This window comes from Barbus barbus (genome assembly GCF_936440315.1).
Source record: "Barbus barbus genome assembly, chromosome: 7".
NCBI classification, from domain to species: Eukaryota; Metazoa; Chordata; class Actinopteri; order Cypriniformes; family Cyprinidae; genus Barbus; species Barbus barbus.
The window spans coordinates 24381380-24407562 of NC_136735.1; the positions used below are offsets into that span (position 1 = coordinate 24381380).

The following is a 26183-nucleotide window of genomic DNA, read 5'->3' on the forward strand; positions in this document are numbered from 1 at the left end:
TGCTGAGTACATGCATTGTTGTAGTTACATCTGTGGAATAATCAGCATTAGTCTCTTTACATTTTCAGCCCTTTTAAGCTGTTTTTGGAGACTGCCAAATTATTTCAGTTATTTTGTTATTTGCCACAGCATGCTATTTTTGTTATAAAATTAAGCATTTTTTTACATTCCGATCAGGAAGATTTGCATGTAAATACAAATGAAGGACTATGAAAAACAAATTAGAATTTGAATCTGGGAAAATCTTGAGAGATCACAGCATCTCAGACTATTTAAATTAGCAGCACATTATATCATGTCTCAGTCCTGTTTTTAATTAGATTGAGCTTTCATTAGCTGTTATTTAGAGACAGTTTGGGCAGTTGTCTGTCTTTATCCAAGATGTTTTGATGGATGTTCAATCAATACTGTGTATGGGTGACAAAGAACACCGGCAGCATCAAGAGAAACAATGTAATGAATGAACTATGTCGCCACCTGCTGGCAACATTACAAATTCGTCAAATCGTTTTTGTTTAAAATCACTACACCAGATGGCGTCAAAGGAGGATTAGACACCCCTAATGCAAGTGATTTGTACAGTGTATGTTTTTGTCTGCACATGTGTGAACTTGGAGGCTCAGAGACGTGAGCGTTACATAGAGAAGAACAACCTTGTAGAGGGAGGGGACATCTTTATTCATTGACCAGTAAAACAATTTGCTCAATGAATGAGCAACGTCCTCTACAATAAACATCAGCATCATCATCCAAAGTCTACAATACCAATTTAGCAGCAACATGTTAACATGGGGGAAACAGAGTGGTAACAAAGTAGTATCATTTAGAAAAAAAGTCACAGTTTTTCTTTCTATCTGTATCTTTAAAAAGGATTTGCAAGGAGGACATTTTAAAAAGAGGTTTATTGACAGCTATGGACACTACTGTTATTATTATTTTTTTTAACTATGGCATGTGCTCTATACAGAATACATGGGGAAATTTTAACTATACATTTAAACTCTAATATAAAGCACATCTGTGTCACCATACAAATTTTTAGGAGATTCAACAAAAATATACAATGTTTTCACTTCACATTTGAAGATTTATAACACCACTAAGTTTTTTTTCTTGTTTTTCTTCTTCTTTTTTTAATCGTAAATACAACAGTCCCATTGGTCAAACCAACCGAATGAAGGAGACACAACGTTAGTTATTCTACTCAGTAAGCTATGAGTGATTTAAATTGGTAAAAGGACAAATATAAATTAATATATATTAAGAAATTCCAACTGTAACTCCAGGGAAACGAAGGGCTATACCGAGTATAAGTAATGTGACAGTATTTTTGATACAATAAATACACATGGCTTATAATGTGAGTCGGAAGAGCGTGTGTGTGTGCATGCTGGAAGAGATCATGTGTGTACACTTAGTGGCTAAGTTGTGTGTTTGTGTGTGTGAATGAATAGGAGCAGCTATGATAGTGTGTGTTTGTGTTGTACACTGTAAGGAAGCAGGAGGGGAGTCCTCCACTCTCAGCGAATCCGCTCGTAGTCTCCATAGTGATACTTTATCTCACCTTCACAAAGTCCAGGTGAAATGAGTTACGGCAGTCCAGAAAACCACATAAAAGAATGGCACAAAGTAAGACACAAAAAAGTGAAATGTGTCAAACATGTTTGCTTTCCATTCTGGTCTGAGGTGATTTTGCCAAGGAAAAAATGTCACAGTACCTAAAATGATGGCCAAAAAAAAAAAAAATCTAAAATCTATTTTTTGTCTTTTTTTCTCCGCTTCATAATAAAAAATAGGTTTGTTCTTTATCTTACAGTAATCCATTATCTCCTTTGAAGGAAAAAACATTAGTCCAACACTGACAAAAAGGTAAAACAAAACAGGGGACTTCAAAAGAGGGTGGTGTAAGGATGTATTTCTTCTTTTTCGTTTTTAGGATGGACATTTTGTGCAGCCACACTTGACGACCTTTTCCACCTCCTGTACAAAAGAGGATCCGTCTGTGCATTGGAAGGTGTATTTCCTGCGTTTACTGCGGAGGGGCGCGCAGCAGGAGGTCCCGTCCCCGCAGCTGCCCCGACACTCTAAACGGGAGACCTTCTCTGTGCTTTGGCACGCTGCGTAGCCCTGCTGCGTCTGATAGTGATCTCGGACCCGTTCCCCCCGACACGCCATCTCTACAGAGAGGGGGGAAAAATAACTATATAGAGCACTGCAGTATGTTGCATATATAGAATTTTATATTTAGCATATCAATCATGATCTTTTTCATTATATTTTTTTTACAATGAAATTGAAAGGTGACTCCTAAGAAAAAACAAAGAGTGAAAGCAGAAAAAAAGGAAGGAGAGAAGATGGCTGTGGGGGGAGCGGTGGCTGCAGAGTTTTATTAGTGATTAAAGGAGGGAAGAAGTTTATAGGAATAGTTCAAATACTCCCCCTCAGGTTATCCAACATGTAGATGAGTTTGTTTCTTCATGGGAAGATATTTGGAGAAATTGAGCATTACATCAATTGCTCACCAAAGGATCATATGAAGGGAATGGGTGCCGTCAGGTCAAACAGCTGACAAATTCATCAAGGCATTTTAACTTTAAACCGTATATTATAGAGTCCATAATAAATCCATAATAACATTTCCTCGGTGGAAAAAAATCCATCCCCTGTCTTTATCTCACATCAAAATAAACCATAAACCATATTTGTTTAGAATTGTTTTGGACTGGTTTCACTCGTAAACAGAGCTTGATCTGTCCATATTTCTCTCTTTATTCAGACGAATTTTGATGACAAAAGATGACTTTTTCACTCAAGAAAGCAATATTATGGATAGGGGACTCATATTTTACCAGGAAGCAAGTTTAAAACATCTTAATGAAAACATGCAGCTTTTGATTTAAGATGTTAATATATGAACTAGTGTTGTGTGGATTACTTGTGGATTATTCTGATGTTTTTATCAGCTGTTTGAACTCTTATTCTGATGGCACCCATTCACAGCAGAGGATCCATTGGTGAGCAGATGATGTAAAGCTGAATTTTTACAAATCTGTTCAGATGAAGAAAAAAATGAATCTACATCTTGGATGGCCTGAGGGTGAGTACATTTTCAGCAAATTTTCATTATTGGGTGAACTATTCCTTAAAGATAAACACAGACACACACAACATGCATCCCTCACCTGGCGGACCTGAGTGGGGTCCATACCGCTTTCAGTAGCAGCTTGAAGGTTACAGGAAGGTTAAAAATGAAGGTTAGTAAAATAGCAATAATAATAGCGCACGATTAGCTTCTTGCAGGGTTAGCACTTCAACATCAACAGCAAGCTACACAGAAGTTTAGAATAAAAACACTTGCATTAAAGACATTTATGACAGTTACAGTAGAAAGTGAGTACAGTGAGTAAATAAGTGTTGACCTTGCATAAAATGCATCACCACAAAATAAAAATTATAAGGTTAGCAGTCTGTTTCTTAAAATTGTGAGAGAATGTATCTTAAATGCCTTGTAAGTGGGCATTTAATATGTTCTTTTCTGAGGTTGATTTTGATTTAAAAATACAATTTAAATCAAGGTAGGATTAGATTTAGGGGTCAAGGTACAGACATTACCATTCTGGATATGACATTAAACCTACAATTATACATTATTATCAGCCGATAATAATGTTATGTCTCATAATTACCAATATTTAAATTCTACACTCTGTTGTTCATATAAATTAAAAATAAAACACTAAAAACTAAAAGCTGAATTTAAGCATCACAACATCAACATGTACAACATGAAACTGTAAATGCATTTGAGTTTTGGCTAAAGATTACATTTAAAAAATGTTATTAAATTATGGCGAGGTAATCTAAAAATAAAAATGGAGGAAATTAGCAGTTAAATATCCAATATTGAACAATGGAATGGAAATAGAACAATGGAAAAAAATAATAATATGGTACTATTGTATTGTGCATCCCTAGGTAACACATCTGTTGTTGATTTAAATGTTCATGGAACATTTAGAGATTGTATTTAAATTTATTTATTTAATAGTCTTGTCTATATTGAAGAGAATAACTCCCTTCCAGTGTGAATTAGTGGACATTTCACTTGGAAATGGCAATGATATGTATTCTGCAAAAATTGCATGTGTAGTCAGATTTTTTCTGATGAGATCAGGTTTTATATAAAGGGTGAAAGCACCCCGCCGTACCTCTATCACAGCTTGGCCCTGTGTAGCCACTGTTGCACTCACAGTAGGCCTTCCCCAGCCCAGACACACGACAGCGCCCGTGTTTACACGCTATGTACTGACAGGGACTCAACTGCTCCTCTTCATCGCATAATACACCTGCAAAGCCTGGATGACAGCGACAGCTGTACGAGTATGAGTTTATGGGCAGACAGGAGCCGTGGATACACCTGAAAGAGACACACACATGAAATATGCTTTTATGAGGTGATCATTCTTATATAATGAAACCATGTGTGCACTTTTAAGTCTCTTACTTGTTCCCATCACATGGGCTGTTGATCTGCTGGTCACAAAGTGGGCCGGTCCATCCTGCCTCACACTCACAGCTGAAGGAGGACTGTCCAGTAGCATGGCACTGCCCATGAGCACATACACTCCGCTGGCAGGGCTGGCAGCCGGGCACCACCCCCTCCTGCAGCAGGAACTGGGTGAGGTCCTGAAGCTGGTCGTTAATATAGAGGTTTCGGATACAGCCGTGGAAACTTGAGCCGTTCCTCCCAGAGGAACGTAACGAGGCCAGTCCAGACTGCTGAGGAATTCCTGAATAGATAGTGGCTTATTATACTGACATTATACACAATAACTGTTTTTTTAAATTGGCAAATGTGTTTGACATACCACCGAGATAAAGTGGAGCAGGGCTGGGCCCTGGGCTGGGGCTACTGGCAGTGTTGATGGATTTTGGGCTTCCTCCATCAATGGAGAGAGACAGAGACTGATCCTTTGCCACCAGCTCCACTACATGAAAACTGCCATCATTTATAGTCTCAACACTAGTGAAAGAGAAGAAATGAACAGTGAAGAAAATACCTGCAGACAGTGTTGAGCTATTGACCATCATAAACAAGAGGAAGGCATTAAATTGATTAGACATCAAAGGAATAAAGGCAAGGATTTTCTTCATTACTATTGAAAAACAAGCTACTTATAGGAGGTCTGTGACCCTAACCCCAACCCTTTGCCAGTTATTAGGGGCCAAGCACCTTCTATTCTACACTGATAGAAGACAGTCTAAGTACTAACCACAGCAAATTTGGAGTCTCTAACGCAAACTCTCTAGCGCCACCACTTGTCCAAAGTTTCACTCATGTTTATGCTTCTAACTTTTGAACCGTAAGCCACAAAATTAAAATATTCCTCTGAATCTTTGGCTCAAGCCGAGTCGAATGAAGTCCAAAATTCAAAAATCATAAGGTTTAGTTTTTTCGCTATAAAACCTACTTTTTCGAACTAGTCCTAGACGGTTCGTCCGATTTTCACCAAAATTGGCTCAGATCATCTTCAGACAATGCTGGCAAAAAGTCATAGAATTCAAGATGATTCGCTTAGCAGTTTTCGAATAATGAGCGAACAAATTCTACGAAAAGCATGCAAAAATGGATGTGAGGCGATATCTCCGTAACGGCGCTGTGCCACCTAGTGGTCAGGGGATATGAAATATGCATATATAGATATAAAATGCATTATAGCTTGTGAATGGTTTGGCCAAAAATCATAAAAATGGTCTCTTTAGATTTGGTGCATCATGCCGAGTCCAACCATATCCAATTTTCCCATGTCAACCATTTTGGGCGTCGGCCATTTTGAATTTTATAGTAAAATGCTATATTTTACAAATGCATAAACGTATCGTTACAAAACTTGGTAAAGGTCATCAGCACAATGCCCTGAAGGAGCCTGAGAAGTTTCGAAGCAGCGGCACCTAGTGGTAAAATCAAGTTTTCACATGCTTATAACTTTGAGTGGGGTTGACTTATTTTCAAGACAGTTACACTTTTAGACTCCTGAATCCTGAGTCCAGCGATACCAAACTTGCCAGATTTTGGCTTATGGTTTGTGTAGTGTTGTATTTTAGCGCTTAAAAAACATTTGCCAATATGTTAGAAACCGTTACTCCGATCAACACGAAACCACCATAGGAAATTCGGAAACGTAGCGTCCTGGCTTCACGCTAATTCCCAATTGCCAAAATTCTGATAGTAAGTGGCACAAAAATGCAAACAAAGTCAGCAGTCAGTCATTTTTCATCTACTTACACATAAATATCTCTATAAACCCAAAACTAAATGAGATATTTTCACCACATTTGACACACATATGTATAGGCACAGTCTAAGGACACATAAACAATTTGGTGGGATTGTGGCTCTTGGTGTCGCTATAATTGAACCAAACATGAAATTGCCATTGACTATAACAGGGTATTATGATAAAAAAATGCTATATTTTATGAATGCATTGGTGTACCATTACGAAACTTTATATGTACCATTGAGACCATGATCTAAAGTACTCAAACCGTTTTGAGACAGTGCCACCTTGTGGTCAAAATTTACAATGAAATGTCAAATAAATGCTAATACCTTTCTGTGAATTTTGCCTATTGTAATGCGACTGGTATTAATAGATTCCTTGGGTCATGCTGAGAACAGTGATACCAATGTTGCTATAGTCAGCCAAACTTCCTCTCTGCCCTTTTGATTTTCTTTAAAAACCTAATTTTTCGAACTCCTCCTAAACCATTGGTCCGATTTTCAAAAAATCTTCAGACCATGCTAACAAAATTTATGGATTTTGTGTTGATAGACAAAACTGTTTTCACATACCACAACAACGAATTTGAGACATGATGCCAAAATGAAACTTGAGGCCGTATCTCTGCAATGTTTTGGCATATTGAACCAAACTTTGTGTGTGTCATTGTTACCTCACACAGAACAAGATTTGATAATGGTGCCCCCTGTTGGTCAAAAGTTAATAGTCATTCAACCATATTACTAGTAGTTTTAAATGATTTTTCAGCCATTTGGACTACAATAATCTTAAAATGGCTTCAATTACTTATTTCTGCAGTTGGTCTGATGCTCCATGCTATGCTTAGCTCCTCATTTTGCCGCTGATGTACTTGGCCCCGTCATTGCTGCTTGCAGCTATATATATTTTTTTAATCTAAAACTGATTTTTGTGAAAATTTAAAACAACACTAACCAAAGCTAAAGTTCAGCTTAATGTTCCATTCTTGCTCACACATTAAAATATATTTAGCAAAATTAAAAGGTAACATTTTACTATAGGGACCAATTTTTATAGACCATCATATTGGCTGTTTATTAGTACTTATAAAGCACATATTCTACATGACCATATTCTACACCCTTGCTATCCAATACCTAGCAACTACCTTAGTAACTATTAATAAGCAGCAATTTGGAGTTTATTGAGGCAAAAGTCATAGTTAATGGTTTGTTAATAGCGAGAACTGGACGTTAAAATAAAGTGTGACCAATTCAAATGTAATGTATATCACTTGGTAAATAAATATTATTTCAATGGCTTTGAAATTAAACCATCATATATACAGTAACTGTATGGGAAAGTTACGACTTCATAGGTTTGGGTTATGCTCACCAAGGCTGCATTTATTTTATATTTACGTTTAGTCATTTAGCAGACGATTTTATCCAAAGCGCCTTACAAATGAGGACAATGGAAGCAATCAAAATCAACAAAAAAGCTATGATATGCAAGTGTTATAACAAGTCTCAGTTAGCCCAACGCAGTACAGGTAGCAAGTTTTTTTTTTTACATTATATAATAAAAAAGAAAAAAGAAAACAGATAGAATAGAAAAACATAACAAAAATAATAGCAAGGTAGTGTTAGAGGCCTTTTTTGCTTTTGTTAATTGTATAATAAATAAAAAGAAAACAAATAGACAGAATACAAAAAGATTAGAAACGCTAGTGTTAGTATTTTTTTTTTTTAAAGAAAACAAGCAGTAAATGAATAGAGTCTAAAAGGGACAATTGTTTTTAAAGAATAAAATTAGAATAGAGAGTGCTAGATTTGGAGGGTCAAATAAAGGAAGATATGTGCTTTTAGCCGATTCTTGAAGATGGCTAAGGACTCAGCTATTCTAATTTTTATCTCAAAAAAAAAGAAAGAAAAATTAATAGTGAAATATTATTACAAGTTAAAACAAGTGTTTTATATTTTAATATATTTGACAATATATTAGAAAAAATATTTTTCTTCAAAAGGACAGCATTTATTTTTGTAACATTATATGTCTATCACTTTTTATTAATTACATGCATCCTTGCTGAATAAAAGTATTAATTTATTTTTAAAATGTCTTACTCAACTTTTAAATGTTAGTGTGGGTATATAAAGTCTGTAAATATAATTTACTTTATTGAAAAAACAAAGAAAAAGAAAACGTTATGTCCTGATTTAGCTTATTGTAAAAAGGATAGTTCCAACTCTAAATTGTGATTGGATAAGCCATTTTTAGTGCTGTAAAAGTGTTGTAAAATGACACCAGTATAAACGTTTGTGTACCTGTAGATGGCAGATGGGGGGTAGGATCCGGAGTCATAACTGACTCTCAGGCGACCTCTGTAGAGCTCCACCGCAATGTGTTCATTATCTCCTTTATACAGCAGCACTCCATTATCCTCATCTGTGGCAATCTAGGACATGCATACAGAACACATGAGTATGTGTAAATGCATAACTGATGAAGAATTAGCTTGATCTTGAGCAGAATGATCTGAATATGTGTGATGTACCTGTAGTGATATATTGGCCTGTTCTGTAATGAGGTTAGAGGGGATCTGCAGGAACGATTCTCTATTGATGAAGTTGACGCTGACCAGCTTCTCACAGTGCACGCCTTCATAACCATGGAAACACTGACACACAGGATCCGTGTCCTTGACAACACACTGTGCACCATTGGCACAGTCATAGTGGTCACACGGACTTGTTCTCGGCAGCACCATTGGAGGGGAGAACTCACAGAACAACCCACTGCACACGCACGAATGCACACACACACACACACACACACAGTGAGATACGTATTTCACATGTTGAACTCTGATGATCTTTTATTGATGAATGTAGTGTGTTTTTGTATTCCTGCTCACCTGTACCCTTCTGGACACACACACGTGTAGCCATTCACAGCATCTGTACACTGAGCCCCGTTTTTACACTTATTATCTTCACAATCATCAAAATCCACCTCACAGTGTTCCCCGGTATAACCTGGAGTACACTCACACCTGCACACACACACACACACACACACACACAAACAATATCATCACATTTAACATTTAAAGCTCACATTGTCATCTTTAACACCGATAAATATCAGATATATTCCATGAAACAGCTTGACAAGCACAGTTCTCATTCTCTCTCTACTGATGCATTTCATATTGAAACATTTTTATTACTAGAAAATTTTACAACAGCTAATAACTATTTAAATGACAGACATGAATCATAATTTAATACTGGGGTACAGGGGCCAAAGAAGGTGCAAGTTGGGTCCACAGAAACATTCATTTAAAAGGAAAAGGAAAAAGTTTAAGTTTGCATAATTTGACTTTCATTGTGCATTCCATATTTTAACAAGAAGAAAAAAGATTTATCTCCCTCGGCAACTTTCAAGAACAGTTTGTGCTTTTGTTTTTTCTTTTTGGGAGGTATCACTTTTGCCTCTGGGTTGTACAGCATAATTTGTTGAACAATATTTATTGTGGAAAAAAATATTATATTATAAATATATATTATATTTGTTGTAGGATCATTGGTGTGGTTGGGATCATGCTGCATCTTTTTTTAATAATAATATTTATGAACAGTGAAATCTATTAGGTTCTGAGATTAGACTTCTCTAATTACAAAAGTTTTAGTTACTTAAACCACTGAAATGTAAGTTCTTTTTATGAATTTAAATATAATATAAAGCGCTACATAAACACATTCATCATCCCATCGTATCACACCATATCATCTTTAAAACACCCCCCTCCAAATCATTTTTATAGTAAACCCAACGGGAGAGCTGTAATGGAATATCAGAACACAAACACAGAGCAGAACCTCAGAGACTCCAGCTGCATTCCACACAGCTCTAGTGTTGTGTTAACATCTGCACCAATGGGCATAAAAACACACAAATGAACTTATGTGGTCTGCTTCTCACACATATCAACAGAGAAGGAAACACACACACATACACATCTGATGGTTTCTAACACGATGATTGTTTTGGTCTGGTGGAAGGCGGAATGAAATAAAAGTCGAGATGAGAGAGAAAAGGGGACGTCTGGAGGGGAGAGAGTGTTGAAACTGAATCCAAACAGGGTTTGGATCCAACAGACTTGAGTGACTGCAGAAGGGCAATTTTATAGGGAAGGATTTAAATGTCCCGTTTAAAGACATGTTCATATAGGAGTTAATATAGTACAAATGCACTGGAGTCAGAGAAGTATGCTAAGGTATTGACACGACTGGTCTCACAGAGCCATAATATATACAGTAAATTATACAAATATAGTACTGTTCAAAGGTTTGGGGTAAGATATATTTTTATGTTGTTAGTTGTTGTGAATTAGTCTCTTTTGATGAGCCAGGTTACATTTATTTGATCAAAAATACTAAAAATACAACATATAAAATATATTTCTGTTTTAATCTGTTTTAAAATGTAATTTTCAGCAGCTATTGCTCCAGTCTTCATAGTCACATGATCCTTCAGAAATCATTCTAATATGCTGATTTAGTGCTGAAGAATCATTTCTTATTATAATCACTGATGAAAACAGATATTATTTCTAAATGTTTACAACTATTTTTAAACATTTCACAGAGTTCAACATGTTTTATCTTAATTATTTTTTATAAAGTGGCTCTGAATTGTTTTTCTTTCAATTTTTGATGATATAATCTTTGTAATTCTAATGCAAAAAGCAGTCCAGTAACTTTTAAATGCAACTTTGTTTTCAGAAGGATGGATAAAAACCTGTGCATCTGTATTAGACAGACAATCAGACAGTCTTGCCAAAATGTTTCAGAAAGTGAATTCATAGTTTAAGGCTAACTTTATAATACAGGTAGTGGGGATCTTAGTGACTTACATGAATCCTTTAGCGGTTAGAATACATTTTGAGTCGTGCTGACACAGGTTTAGCTCTGAAGCGCAGAAATCCAGCTTATCTTCACACAGCTCGCCTGCACACACACAAACATATACATTATAAACAGACAGAAAGAGTAAGAGGGGTATGAATAATCAAAGAAGTGTTCACTGTAAGAAAACAAGAGTCACATCCCATTAAACCAGCAGGAGTGTGTTTGCGTGTGTAGGGTAGTCTCTCATCTTACAGCGGGGAAGATGACAAAATACCAATACTCTGAGGAACAACAATACAATACACCTCTATTGACAGTGGACCAGCCAGAGAAACATCAATGAGTGTGTGTGCGTTTCATACTTTCGCAGGCACAGAGGACTCACTAGCCAGGAACAGCAAAGGAAAGAAACAGACAATGGGAGGATGAACTGAAAGAGAGTGAACTAACCTTTCTCCACCTCATTATTATTAGCAGCTAGTAGAAAAAGGGAAGCAAGTAGCAAGAGAAAGACAGAAAAACAAAGAAATACAGAGGACGCGTTTGACATGTTAGCATGTTAGCTCAAGCAGCACATTAGCATGTTAGCATCAGACAGTTAAACACAAAGCACAGAGAACACAGAGCATTTAGCATGTGACTTTCCTTGTGTTTGTGTGTTCGAGTGTGTTACCTGTGTATTCAGGTGAGCAGAGACAGGTGTAGTTGTTGATACCATCCACACACGTTGAGTTATTCTCACAGTCATTGTCTTCACAGTCATCAATATTTATCTCACATTCGTCGCCCTCAAATCCATCTGGACACACACACCTGAACATACACACATAATGGCTGTGTAAGACTTCTTAATTCTTTTGAAATGTTTATTTCAGACAGGGAAACTCTATTAGTAGTACCTTCATTCTATAACTGTCTATAATTGTTTGTTTCTATGTGACTACATGTTTCTCACAGTTCAATGTTCTAGATATTACATTGCCTACATCTGTTTCGGGTCCCTCCTTCGATTTTTTTTTTTTACTATTTCTAAGGTGTAGGTATGGGTATGGATTATCATCATATCATCTCTTTTTTGTTATTTTGGGGTCAGTAAAACTTTCTTGTAAAAGAAGTTACTAACTTTATTCAGCAAGGATGCATGAAACTGGTCAAAAATCAAAGACTTTTAAATTGTTTCTAAAACATTTCATATAAATGCTGTTCTTTTGAACATTGTATTCATCAAAGAATCCTGAAAAAGATGTATCATTGTTTCCACAAGAATACAAGCAGCACAACTGTTTTCAACATTGATAAAATGATTCTTAAGCAGCAAATCAGCATATTAGAGTGATTTATGGAGCAACATATGACATTGAACACTAGAGGAACTGCTGGAAATTCAGCTTTGCCATCACAGGAATATATATTAAAAAAATATATATATATTTTATTTTACATTGTAATAATAGTATTACATCACATTATTATTGTTTTTGCTGTATTTTTTAATTAAATGTAGCCTTGGCATAACATTAAAAATTGTTTTGACCCCAAACTTTTGAACAGTAGTGTATATATGTGTGAATAACATTAGATGTATCAGCTAGCATGCCATATTGGTGTGTGTAAGCATTACATATGCGTTTGATTGAGCATTCAGTGCTATACACATATGTCTGACTACTTACATTAGTGCACTCAAGTGTTTCATGTGTGTGCGTGAGTGAAGATTTAAACCCTACACAGTGCAGCAAAGCTGGTTTAAATTCAAATTTAGAATTAGGGATTCATTTATGATTTATGATAATGCATTTATAAGTACATTACAAGGTTCCAAATTCACACCATTGTTTGAACTCAAGGTTGAGTGAATATTTTGAAAGCCCTACAGAGCTGTAGTGTTTTCACTCTTTGGGAAATTACCCTATGAATGACTTACTTATGGTTGTCTCTGCGCATTAAACTGGGATAGAAGAAATGATTTTATGCACTGTGCGTGTATGTCTGTGGGTGTATTATATTACAGTACCTAATCAACATGTAAAGCAGAAGGTCTCAAATGAAACTCTTCTTATTCACCAACACAAAGGATTCATTAGCATTGATCAGTATATGACTGCAGCTGAACCTGAGCTTACCCCACCACACACACACAGACACATTCGTCTGTGCTGTGTGTGTGTGTGTGTCCACAGAAAGGCCCTTGATTGGCTGATTAAGTGCATGAGTGAGCTCAGATCAGTTTCAGACACTTCAGTCTGATTAAGACAGATTAGACACACTCTGTCCATAAAGTATATTCATTACTGGAGCAATAGGACACACACACATCTGAGCATTTACTTAATGTATTAAATGAAAGCCACATTCAACATGGCCTGAATACAATAAAGGATCTCTGTCGGTCTCATATACATATCAGTTGTAATTTCAAACGGTTTAGCTTTTCAATGACAATGATCAAGGTCTGTCTCACCAGTGAGTGTTCTCCTCTCCGTCCTTCAGATGACAGGTGCCTCCATTCTGACAGGGGTTACTGATGCACGCATGAATCGGTTCCTCGCAGTCTTGGCCCTATATGAACAAGCAGGTTGCATTACAAATCCACATCCACACATCAATCTTCCATACTTGCTTATCCTCACATACAAATGTTACTTTATACAGATGAGTGAACACGTGCACGCATACAGATATTTCAGGGCATTCAAGGTTTAGAATAATTATTTTATATAGTCAGAGAGTAAGATGAAACTATATTTCTCATTTTTTGCAAGATAATTTGGATATGACTCCCTTCTATCAGTTTTTTTTATGTATTTGCTATTGTACTGCCTGTCATGTGAAAAGTCTGTTGTCTTCAAAAGTACCAGTGCTCCTTTCTTCAAACCACACAATCCCGTCATGTACCAGTTGGGCACAAATGGTGTAAAACAAGTTGTGGGTATGAAGTTTAATACCTTAACAAAGCCACTAATGAGATGTTCTTGTTTATGTATAGGTGTGTTTGTACCTTAAAACCATATGGACAGGTGCATCTGTAAAAATCGACAGGATGGTTACTGCAGGTTCCGTCATTTTTGCAAGGGTTGGATAAACAAGGGTTACATTTTGCCAAAATGCTCACATCCACCGGACCTATGCAAAATGCAGAGGAAAAAAATATATTACACAGCATGTTATACACACAAACAGAAATATAACAAATATACAAGCAAAGACTTACAAACACACATAGGATTGAACAGGTAAAGCATCACAAAATTGGCTCACAACTAACACAAGTCACTTTCATCCCGAGGAAAGGTTGGGTGGCAGATACAGGGGTCCAGGTTTAGGAGCTCAGATTGGGCTCTTATTAACTTCCTTACCTGGCACAGGAAAACCACAAGTCCCCGGCACCTCTACAAATGTACCAATCAAATCACATTACTTACAATATTAATATCTGAGCATGTAAGCGTTGTTAGAGCTAGTACTAATGCCCTCTCTGTGACTGGACGAGTGTGTCTAAAGTGCCCGGGTGGGTTTACCTGTGCATGTGAATTTCTTGGAGGGTGTAGTCAACAGTAGTTTGTCAGTCATCTCTCCAGGACCGGTACACCGTGCAATTCCAGGCTCCTTGTAGCCGCTCTTTACCCAGTCAGAGAGCCACTGCATGTGACAATCACAGTACAGAGGGTTTGCTCCCAAAGCCCTGCAGGAAACACACACATTACACATCTTCTCCAAAAATTTGGATGATAAAATAATCAGTGATGCAAAAATAAAATGAAAGTGATATTCAATAGTGTGTATATTGGCTCATTTTTCTAAAGTAACACCATCCAACAGTGACATTAGCAGATGAAGTTTCATAGGGAGCTGCCATGTGTCAGATCACTGAGTTCTAATAGAGCGTGAGTTTAATGGGGGGTAGTTCCTCCATGCTGCTCTGATTGGCTGATTGCCCTGTCAATGTGGTAATGCCTGCCTATCATGATACTGCCTGCCTATCACGTTAGTCAGTCCGCAAAATCCGTCTCAGTGTATCAAACTTGTGGAAATTAATAGTCTAATTATGTTTCACACACACATGAATATTACTACTTCACTACTGGTCATGTTTCATACTTCATATGAAACAGAAAATGGTCTTTTAAGGGGTTTTTCGAGCCCTCAGAGCTGAATGAAACAGTTAACAAAAATATGCTGGGCAGGATGACAATAGATTGTGGGGACATTTGTAGTTGTTAAGTGTTTATTGTTTAAGATTTTGCTATATTGTTTATACAGCAAAATGTCAATAAATTCACATAGCACAGTACTTAAATACCTAAACGAGATGAAACATGCATGCATGAGAAAATAGGCAAAATAAGAAAATTATTATATTAGCATTATTTGAAACAATGTAATTGATTTGGGTTTTAATAAATAGTTATTTTATATAAATTTACTTTTTATATAAACAATGAACATTATGATATTGCTTGCTTGACAATCTCATGTGTACGGTAATCTGTAGATTTGTTCTACTCAGCTGTCAGTCATAATTACACTTGTGAAACTGATCCATGGGATTTATAAAAAAGGGTCATCTTGGGAGACCGAGAACTCAAGCAATCTGTGGCTGCAGAACCCCAATTTCAGACAAAGAAAGTGTTTCAGTGTGTTTGTATGAGAGTAAAAGAAAGAACCAAAGTACATCCAGCTGTCAAAACCTATTTGGTTCACTCATAAGTGCTTGTGTGAGTGTTCATTCTGAGATACTTACAGGTGGGAGAGCGAGGACAGATCTTTGAAAGCTCCATCTGGGATCACAGCAATATCATTACCATGGAGAGACCTGCAGAGAGAAGAGAGAAATGAAGCCATCCAAGAGAGTCCAAAACACATAAATCAAAGTCTAATAGCAAACACACACACATATCAATGAGGTACTCACAACAGGCGCAGAGACTTGAGGCTATCGAAAGCTTTTACAGGAATACACCTCAGTCTGTTGTAGCTTAAAATTCTGGGATGAAACAAAAGATATTACAGTACTTGCAAAAACATATTTGCATAGAAGAATCAGGCCATAAAAACTCAGTAAGTAAAAAAAACTAAAATTGTGGATTTTACAAAAAAAAAAAAAAAAAAAGGAAATAAAGACAGCAAGGTAATCTAATTATTATCTAATAATATGTCTAAAATGCTGTAGCAAAAAAAGGTGCATGTTGCCCCTGTATTTACACATACTGCATATACACTTTAGTGCACACATAATTTCAAGAAAAATCTGTTAAAATTCACACACACACACACACACACTGGCTTTTATGGTTTATGGGGAGTCTCCATAGGCGTAATGGTTTTTATACGGCACAAACCATATTTTCTATCGCCCTACACCAAACCTACCCCTCACAGGAAACTTTTTTAGATTTTCAAAAAAAAAACTAATTCTGTATGATTTATAAGCCTTTTGAATTATGGGGACATTGAAAGTGTCCTCATAAATCATCTTCACATTGTAATACCTATGTCATACCCATGTTATTATACAAATTTGTGTCCTCATAAACCACAGAAACACACACAATGCACAGCTACAGACATAAACAACCACACTAGTGTTTGCACAAAAAACACACAGACGCACAAACCAAAGCCATAGATCATGTTGACACTCACAGGGTGAGCAGCTCGGACATGTTACTGAAGCTGTGGTTGGACAATGTGCTGATCTGGTTATTACTCAAATCGCTGCAAGAAAACACACACACACACACACACACACACACAAAGGCAAAGTGTTATGAGCCACAAGAAAATCAAACACTTAAAGCCAACATTTACAGTAAATGGCAATAACACAAGATTGTACAACATTAAACAGCACAATATTTGTTTTTATAAGTAGGATTATTTCACTTTTTTTTTTTTTGTGGAATATTTAAACCAAATTATCCCAATGAATTATTGCAAGGAATTACATATGACACTTTGCATGGTTTAATGCATGGCATAAGACAATGCACATGCAAACTTCTGTGTTAAAGACACTAAGATGGCTGAACTTTGATGCAGTATGCAGTGATCTTTAAAACTGCAAACAGCAAACACAAAGCACAATAGTAATGCGTTAGACTTGAAGTCATAATACAACATACAGCAGCATTCAACATCTTAGATGCATTACTTTACTTGAAACTTTTGTGGAAATTTGCATTCATGAAAATAATACAATAAACCTACAAAACCATTGACAGTCTTATAAATTACTTAAAACCAGTGGTTCTTAATCCTGGTCCCGGGGATCCCACGCTCCGCACATTTTGTATATCTCCCTTGTCATAAAATAATTACTTAACAGTAACATAGACTGAAAAAATGAGCAATCAATCACATTTAATTGACGAATTTGTATTTTTGTGTGTGTTCTGTATAATGATCATTGCTAATTAGTACTTTATTCATTTGGTATGCTTGGTGGAGATGGAATATGTTCTCATAGTGCGGGAAATAAGGGGAAAAGCCAAAATAAACCCTTAAAATACAGCTACAAACATTTGGATTTTCTGGCATTGGCTTGATGAGAAAATGGATCAAGCACCATATGTACAGGCTAACTCTGTCCATTTAAAAGAGTGGAGGTCTGTTATGATTGGCTGGTTTTAAAGGGGCAGGGCCCTGATAACTGTGAAATATTTGTGATTGGGTGACTCCAGAGAGGGCTGTACCTACATGAGAGTGAGGTGTTTATAATTGGATAGTTCCAGAGGGACTTGCGTGAACTGGTTGCCATCGAGATAGCTATCAGAAAAAGACAAACAAGTTATTACTCAAAAGCAGAGGAAATAGCACATTAGCAACACTGTAATGGGAGAAACTTCAAAGACGTATATATAGCAGCCATGTATTATTTCAGACGTCAAATACGTTGGTGGAGACAGCTGGGTTTACAAAAAAGGTGTGCCTGGATTAGATAAGGAGACTTTTGAAAATGGCCATTTATTACGAAATTGCTGTGAGGTTTGTGGCCGTAGTGTGTTTGTGTACACTCACAGTTCTGTAACATCTTTAGGAATGCCTTTGGGTAAAACCTTAAGTCCTTTATTACTGCAGCGAACCACCGTATCCAAACACGAACACTCAGCAGGACAGCGAGCCAAGGGTGAACAACTATTCTCATCATTACCTGCACACACACAAAGAGAAAATTAATCATCAAGCTAATGTTCTCATTTATCAGAGGCCGAGAATAATGAAATTTGAAATGAGCTTTTCAATGTGAAGATATGCCAGTGTGATTGTTTTTGTAAGCTTGCCTGAGTTTGTGTAAAGGGAAGATAACACTGAGCTATGCTCAAGTTAGCATAACAGATCTTATCAAAGCCCTATTAGGAGCTAGAAACAAGATCTTCTAACACACATGCACATATACTACCCCCCCCCCCCCCCCCCACACACACACACACACACACACTCACACACTCACACACTCATAGCCATACCGTCTTCACAGGCAAAGTCTTGAATGGCCACATCCTGAATAGGGATCTCCTTAAGAAAGTATGGGCTCTGACAGCGGGGGTTACCCGTGACAATCCGTTTCTTACGGAGCCATTCCCCCAGCCAGGCCAGATGACAGTTACAGTTAAACGGATTGGCCAGCAAGTTCCTGTGGGATCGCATAAGGAAAAAATATGTAGCAAATATTTAGCAAAACATTCCAGAAGCTCTGTTTCAAAATGAGCTGCCTGCGTAGGCACACTACCGTCTTGAAAGGCAGGCAAATTTAATAAATCAGATGGCGGACAAGGCGAGAGAAATGTTTATTATGAATAAACTCAAATTTTGTTAAATAAGTAACAATTTGACCTCTTTTTTTTTCACTGCTTTATCGCATTTGTGTGTTTTTTCTTGTAATTTCATAATAATATCGAGTATCATGGAATTAGCTTATCAATTTGCTAATGTGAAACTGTATTAAGTCAAGCATAAGTAAAGCACTGATCTTTTCATGTAGAATGATTAATATTGTTCACCTCCTTAAGGAACAGCTCACCCAAAAATGAAAATGTTGTCCTTTACTATCCCTCATATTGTTCCAAACCTGTAGTGTTTGTAGAAGATATTGTAAAGAATGCTGGTAATTAAACAGTTGATGATCTCCACTGACTTGAAATGGAAGTCAATGGGGACCAACTGTTTGGCTCTTCAAAATTCTTCAAAATATCTTTCTTTGTGTTCAACCTAAGAAAGAAACGTATACAGGCTTGGAACGATATGAGGGTGAGTAAATGATGACAAAATTTTCATTTTTGGGTGAACTATTACTTTAAAGGCCTGTTCACATCAATGACTGCAACTATAATGATAATTATTAGTTTTTAGTAATTATACAACTTCTGTTAGAATAAGGAAGTCCACACAACACCTATAACAATAACAAAACAGAGGAATGACTACATTGGAATCACTTTCATAACTTTTTTCCTGCTAATGAACAATAAACTATTGACAACCAAAAAGAATCCACCCAACTTTAACAAAATTGAGCATTTAAAGCAGGAGAAAACATAACTACTGTGTGTGCTTACAATAAACAATGTTATTGTGCGTTGGTGTGGATGCTAATATAAATATTGTTATAGTTTTCATTATAGTTATCATTCTTGGTGTGAACATGTCATTAAGATGAGGATGTTCCTTTAGAAGTTACCTAATGTATTTAGGTAGCAAGGCAGCTAACTCGGTTTTGGGACAGCTTTACTGAAACACAACAAAACACTTTGTTGATACTGTGGTTTGATACTCACAGTGTTGAGAGGGAATGTAGTGTGTCAAAGGCTCCCGGGGACATGGAGGTGATCAGGTTATCATACAGGGAGAGCAGCCTCACAGAGCTCAGACCAGTAAAACTACCGTTATTGACACAGCTTATCTTGTTACTCCTCAACATTCTGCACATGACAAACACACACATAATCATTTAAAACAGCCAGAAGCTGCAAATCAGATTTGGTTTGGAACACACAGACCAATGTGCCCACACCTGAGAATAAAATCATACCTAGATGATATTTTTTGACAGCATCTGGATGCATTGTCCTGAAGTTCAATTGAGTCATGCAAGCATGTGATACTCACAGTGTGCGGAGGCCGCTGAGGCCTTTCATCATGCTGTAGTGGACACTCTCTAAGCGATTGCTCGTCAGTATGAGTTCATTCACTCCACTGGCCCCCTCAAATGTGCCCTCCTCAATATCTGTGATCTTATTGTTACTAAGATTACTGTAAAACAAAGCAAGTTGTCATGGTATTTTAAGTGCTCTGATGATTATGGCCTAAAGGCTGGAATATCATACACAATTTTTCCCCCGATTTTTACAGTCTGGAGAAGATGACGCTAGTTACCAAAAGTCAGCGCCGGTATGCAAATTTGAGTTGACAGCTTTCATAGAAAATCACATAGCGTATGATGGTCACAGATTCCGTTTTTTTAGCTTCAGACTATGATTCCATCCAACCAGAGGATATCAAACATGTTTGATATTTTGAGGCGATTTTAGAACGTGTATTGTTTTCACGCATCTCCTAACAACAAGGTGCATGTTTCTGCATGGGTTTGCTGTGATCTGAACGACTTTAAAGTCTGGTAGTGTGTGATCCTCAGTTGTTTAGTGTTTGATGGACAGTTTTTCCTCTGTGACTATTACAAAGTCGGTAAGTCCATGATGCCCAGTATTTTAGTATTTTATTATTAAGATCTGTTCAGTTTTTAAAAGTGGTGTAGTGTATTCCAGCCTTAAACTATATAATTACAGATGACAGAGACACAGAAGGAGACCTACATTTTGCGCAGCTGAGGAAGCTTCTTAAAAATTCCTGTAGCCTCCAGCACTGTAAATTCATTATTGTTCAAGCGGCTGCACGGAAAACAAATGAAACACACAAAACACAATAAATGATTTGTTGATGAATTAATCTTTATGTGTTTATATGTTTATAAGCAATAACGTATAGCAAGGTTGTGCATGTGCACTATTCAGAATTTAATCAATATGAACTTGTTGAAATATCAAAGTTTTGTTGAAATGGACTTTCAATTATTTGGAATGAGTAAACAATGTTTAGTGAATAAATGAAGACAGAACCTGAACTAAACCTTAAATGAGAGACACTCACAGTTCTGCTGTATATTGAGGTATGTGGTCTGGGATCTTCGTGAGCTTTTGTCCAGAGCAGTCCACTGTGGTTCCTTCACAGCGACACTTCTCTGGGCACGCCAGGTCAGCGAAGCAATCCCCACCTAGTTTCGATCGGTAGTCTTCCACACCTATACACATAACCACACACACAGCACACCATTACACACCACACAATCACAAATAAAGTGTGTACGAGAGAAACAGAGGACAGAGAGAGAGAGAGAAGGAGAGGAGTAAGCTTGAAGATGTTTGGTTGGAAAGGTGGAGTGGTAAAAGTAGAGGGTCACTGGGAAGGAGGACGTTAAAGGTTAATTGTGCTAGACCAGAGGAAACTCAGTTATCACCATGGCAATTATGGCATTGTCATTCTTGACAACACAAAAAGCCATGCTGACATACTAGCCATGACTTTGGAGTGTTGTGTACACACACACACACACACACACACACACAAAGACACACACTTATAATTTGGAAAAGACGATGCACATATTCTTAACTGCACATCCATACAAACAAAGACAAAAACATTTACACACACACACACACACACATGCAAAGGTTGTCTCTTGTTGCTTGCCATGCTGTAGATGCTGCAAGATCTTCCATGGTGCTTGACAGAACCATGTATTAGTCCGAGTCTGCAACCACATGGTTAGATCAAGCACAAAGGAAAACCCCGCTGAATTTCCTCCACAAAACATAGAGAGAGAAAGAGAGAAAGAGAAACAAAGGATTGAGAGATAAAGAATGAGACAGTAATTTGTTTAGCTGTGATAAACTAGTAGGAATAATGGAGAGTGTGATAGAGAGAGGAGAGATGCGGGGGAAAAAGAGAAGAGAGAAAGAGAAGAGTGTGGCAGGAATATTGCAGCTGTTGTTCAGTAAATAAACATGAACCAGCAGTTATATGCACAGTCAAACACACAAGTACACGTTCAGTTCACACTGTGTGCTTCATAAACCTCTGAGCACATTTTCACATATATTTGGGTTCCTGGTTTGTGATTGTTGGGGTTGAGGGGGGAAGGGCTTGTTGGGTGACGTCTTACTGGTCTTGTGTCAGTTACTTACACTTATTGATATGATGAATCCCTGAGTGTGTGTGCGAGAAAGGAAGAGAGAGAATATGTAACACACTCCAACAGTCAAACCCTAATACCTGAGAACACTGGAAAGCCTGTGTCTTAGATCCATGCCACTGTGTGCTATTTGTGAGCATGCACACAGCAAGAGTGACACTGATCAGGCTGGAGAAGGTTTGACAACAAATTAACATTAGACTGAAGCGCCATTGTGTGTTTCCTCATCTAGCAACTTGATGTAAAAAAAAAACGACTGTATTTGTATTTTGGTTTAAAACACATACCAAGTTCTTAAAACTATACAATATTCATATTGGTTTTGAAAAAGCCTAATAATCATTTTTAGGAAAAGCCCTTTTTTTTTGTGTTTTTTTTTTTTGCAATGAAATTATATATAAACTAAGTAAGTAAATAAATATTCATCTTTTATTCAGTAAGGATGCATTAAAATGATCAAATGAACTTTACATAATTATAAACAAAATCTGGTCGGAGGGGTTCAGAGGGTCAGCTTGTTCTGTTTATTGTGACGAAGATTTTGGACGGTTGCATGTGACCCTATCTATGCAAAATAAAAAAAAATAAAAAAGATCCAAAAAAGGATCACGTGACACAAAAGACAATAATAAATTAGAATAAATAAATTACATTTTACAGTATATTAAAATAGAAAACTGTCATTTTAAATTCAAATAATATTTCACAATATTACTGTTTTACTGTATTTTTGCTCAAACAAATATAGCTTTGGTGAGTATAAGAGACCTCTTTCAAAAAAAAAAAAACTATACCGGCCCTAAACATTTAAATGGTAGAGTATAAAAGAAATAAAAATACAAAATAAATGCTAAATTATAATAATTTTTATAATATATTTTTTAATTAATATAGATTATTAATAAAGACACATTCATAAAAGAAGAGGTATTCAAGTCATTGTATGTATGAACTGGATTTATAATGTATTTTTAAATAAATGATTAGATTCTGATTAATTTCTGAGTATTGCCATTGACCCACATGCTACACAAGAACACAGCACCAATATGCTTTGCTCTTCTAGGCAAATACAGCAAAAAACCCATCTGCATAATAATGTGCATGTCATTTGCGTGCATTAGTGTAGTAGTCCAAAGGCTTTTGTGCAGTACACACACAGACAAAATGTTTAGTAGCTGAACATACCTGGTATAAAATATTGCTCTTTAGCTAAACAAAGAGAGATACACAGAGAACTGAGAGTTAAGCTGTGTGTATATAGATCAATAAATTAATATGAATATTGATCAGAGAATCCTGCTCATTTATAAACCCACAGCGATCAATACTCAACTGACAGACAGTAAACTAATAACCCCCCCCCACACACACACACACACACACATTTGCATTCTGATATATAATCTGCTTAGACAGGAGACGATAACTCATACTGAGACCCTCAGAACTGTGTACATGTCTGTGTAAGTGAAAGCTGACTAAGATGTTTACACCCCTGACCGCACACACACCCATTCTCACTGACGCTAAAGTTCATAGTCAGGAACAGACAGGACGAGGTAGGGTCAAGACTTAGCATCTGTAAGCAAGTCTGGCAAATTACTCAAAATTACGCATATTATGAACTACCGATTTTCATGGCTGTATGTACCTGAACAGCGGAACTTTTTGCTCTTGATCTGGCCGATGCGTTTGTTAGCAAGCCGGCGGGGACTGGTGCATCGAGCTCCGCTGGTCTCAATCGGGTTGTCTTGCAGGTAGTCAGCTAACCACTTCAAATGGCAGTCACACATGAAGGGGTTCTGGGCCAAATGACTGATATATATAAAATATTCAACAAAATTATGAATGACGGTCATAAATAAGGTGTGACCAACCTAAAATATGACTGCATGCCATTGATCATACATGGGCCTAATATTCTATAACAAAACTTTAAAATTCCCTCAAATATGATACAAGGGACTTCCTTTCAAAATATAAAGGCAGCTATGTATTTTCACGCTTACATATTAATGCTGTCTAAATGCAGTAAAAAATAAGTAAACATGATATTATAAATTGATGATACTCGTTGAGATGTTATTATACTAAAGTCAAAAGGGTTTATGGGGTAACAAATGTTACTTAGTGTAACTCACAGTGTTTGGATAGCTCGGAGAGAAGAGAAGGTTCCCTTTGCGATGGTTTGCAGTTTGTTGTCATAAAGTGACAGAAGATTCAGATTCTGCAGATCTTGGAAAGAATCTACGCGCAAACAATTGATCTTGTTCGCATTTAGCAACCTGTTGGGATAAAGATTCGTATGTGACATTTTACACAAATCTCTCAGGCAAACAGGAAAATCTGTACATGAGTTGTAAATTGAGAAAGTATAAATGCCATATGCAAATAGATTAACATTTCTAGACAAACATATGAGCGAGAAAAAAAAAAATCCCTGAGACTCATTTACAGTGCCTTACAGGAGAACAAAGTTTTGAATAAACAGAGGCTTTATTTTACAAAGCTGCTTTCGTATAAACAGGATTTATATGTTCCGCATTTCCTGCAAAGCTATAAAACTGTGTGCGATGTGAGTTATTGGCACTAAACTTTTATATTTGTGAGCATACACAAATGTGAGTTTCACATGTTAGTTATTTCAGAATAATTCAAAAGTGAGAGGAAGTACAATCTTTCTATATTTACTTTCAACACGGTCTGAGCGCATGTGGGGTTGCAATGTTATGTAGTAGCTCCAAATGCTTATAGCCTTGTTAAAACCCTATAAATACTTGGATTAACAAGCATTTCCCAAACATACTCCTCACACCCACCCACACATACAGCGGAAGTGTGTGAATTTATGTCCAGTTGTGTCTGTCATCAGGGAAATGTGTCAGGCTTACGGTCCTATCCTCAAGGTGCAAACAAACACACACACACACACACACACACACACACACACACATACATGTTGGGTTTCCATGTTTTATGGGGACATCCCATAGGCGTAATGGTTTTTATACTGTACAATCTGTATGTGCTATTGCCCTACACCAACCCTACACCTAAACTTAGCCTTCACAGGAAACATGCTGCATTTTTAGATTTTCAAAAAACTTTATGCTGTATGATTTATAAGCTTGTTTCCTCATGGGGACCAAAAAATGTCTCCACAAGATTAAGATTTACTGGTATTACTATCCTTGTGGGGACATTTGGTCCCCAGGACGTGATAAATACCAGGTGCACACACACACACACACACACACACACACACACACACGCATGCACGCACACACACATTTGTTTTTTCTATCATGATGTGAGCATCTATTATTTTTACACTGAGCTAGAGATGTCAAAAGCACCTGTACCACAACTGCAGTACTAACTGAATATTAAAATAAAAAAATATTGTCTTGGTAGGATATTTATGTAAACACTTTTGGTTAGATATAAGAGTTATATTAGACTATAAATGTAGCCTAATGTACTTGTCTCTGTCAAGTATGTCATTAACACTCATTTAAATGACAATATTGACAATAAAAAGAGAAAAAATACTGCTCTTTCCTTCTTTATTACTGACTGTTAAATTGAAGCAATGTGTTTTAAACCAATATGCTATTAAGCACCACAATATGGTGTTTAATAGCATATTCATTTTTGCTGTGGTATTATTGGTATTATGTGGTTCGTATTGGTATGCACTTTATTAAGTTGATATTGAGAATTACTGGCACTGGTATTAAGTACCAAAATGTC

At 36.7% G+C, this 26183-nt stretch overlaps 1 protein-coding gene across 2 annotated transcripts in view; it reads right to left on the reverse strand.

The window, feature by feature from the left end:
• Window positions 1–658: 658 nt before the first annotated feature.
• LOC306873097 (slit homolog 2 protein-like) overlaps window positions 659–26183 on the reverse strand; it is an 87457-nt gene continuing 61932 nt past the window's right edge. Inside the window, exons 13-36 of one of the 2 annotated variants that reach the window (XM_079422131.1) lie at window positions 24572–24715; window positions 24082–24245; window positions 21323–21473; window positions 20989–21063; window positions 20285–20428; window positions 19954–20097; window positions 18646–18812; window positions 18197–18329; window positions 17876–17944; window positions 16823–16894; window positions 16092–16163; window positions 15921–15992; window positions 14698–14861; window positions 14178–14302; window positions 13641–13738; window positions 11853–11992; window positions 11185–11278; window positions 9181–9318; window positions 8821–9061; window positions 8591–8721; window positions 4869–5023; window positions 4505–4790; window positions 4209–4417; window positions 659–2177 (exon numbers count right to left, since the gene is read on the reverse strand). In XM_079422131.1, the coding sequence (XP_079278257.1) occupies window positions 1933–2177; window positions 4209–4417; window positions 4505–4790; window positions 4869–5023; window positions 8591–8721; window positions 8821–9061; window positions 9181–9318; window positions 11185–11278; window positions 11853–11992; window positions 13641–13738; window positions 14178–14302; window positions 14698–14861; window positions 15921–15992; window positions 16092–16163; window positions 16823–16894; window positions 17876–17944; window positions 18197–18329; window positions 18646–18812; window positions 19954–20097; window positions 20285–20428; window positions 20989–21063; window positions 21323–21473; window positions 24082–24245; window positions 24572–24715 (3433 nt within the window). In that variant the 3' untranslated portion in view covers window positions 659–1932. The remainder of the gene's footprint in view (window positions 2178–4208; window positions 4418–4504; window positions 4791–4868; window positions 5024–8590; window positions 8722–8820; window positions 9062–9180; window positions 9319–11184; window positions 11279–11852; window positions 11993–13640; window positions 13739–14177; window positions 14303–14697; window positions 14862–15920; window positions 15993–16091; window positions 16164–16822; window positions 16895–17875; window positions 17945–18196; window positions 18330–18645; window positions 18813–19953; window positions 20098–20284; window positions 20429–20988; window positions 21064–21322; window positions 21474–24081; window positions 24246–24571; window positions 24716–26183) is intronic. The other variant, XM_079422132.1, reaches the window with a different exon arrangement.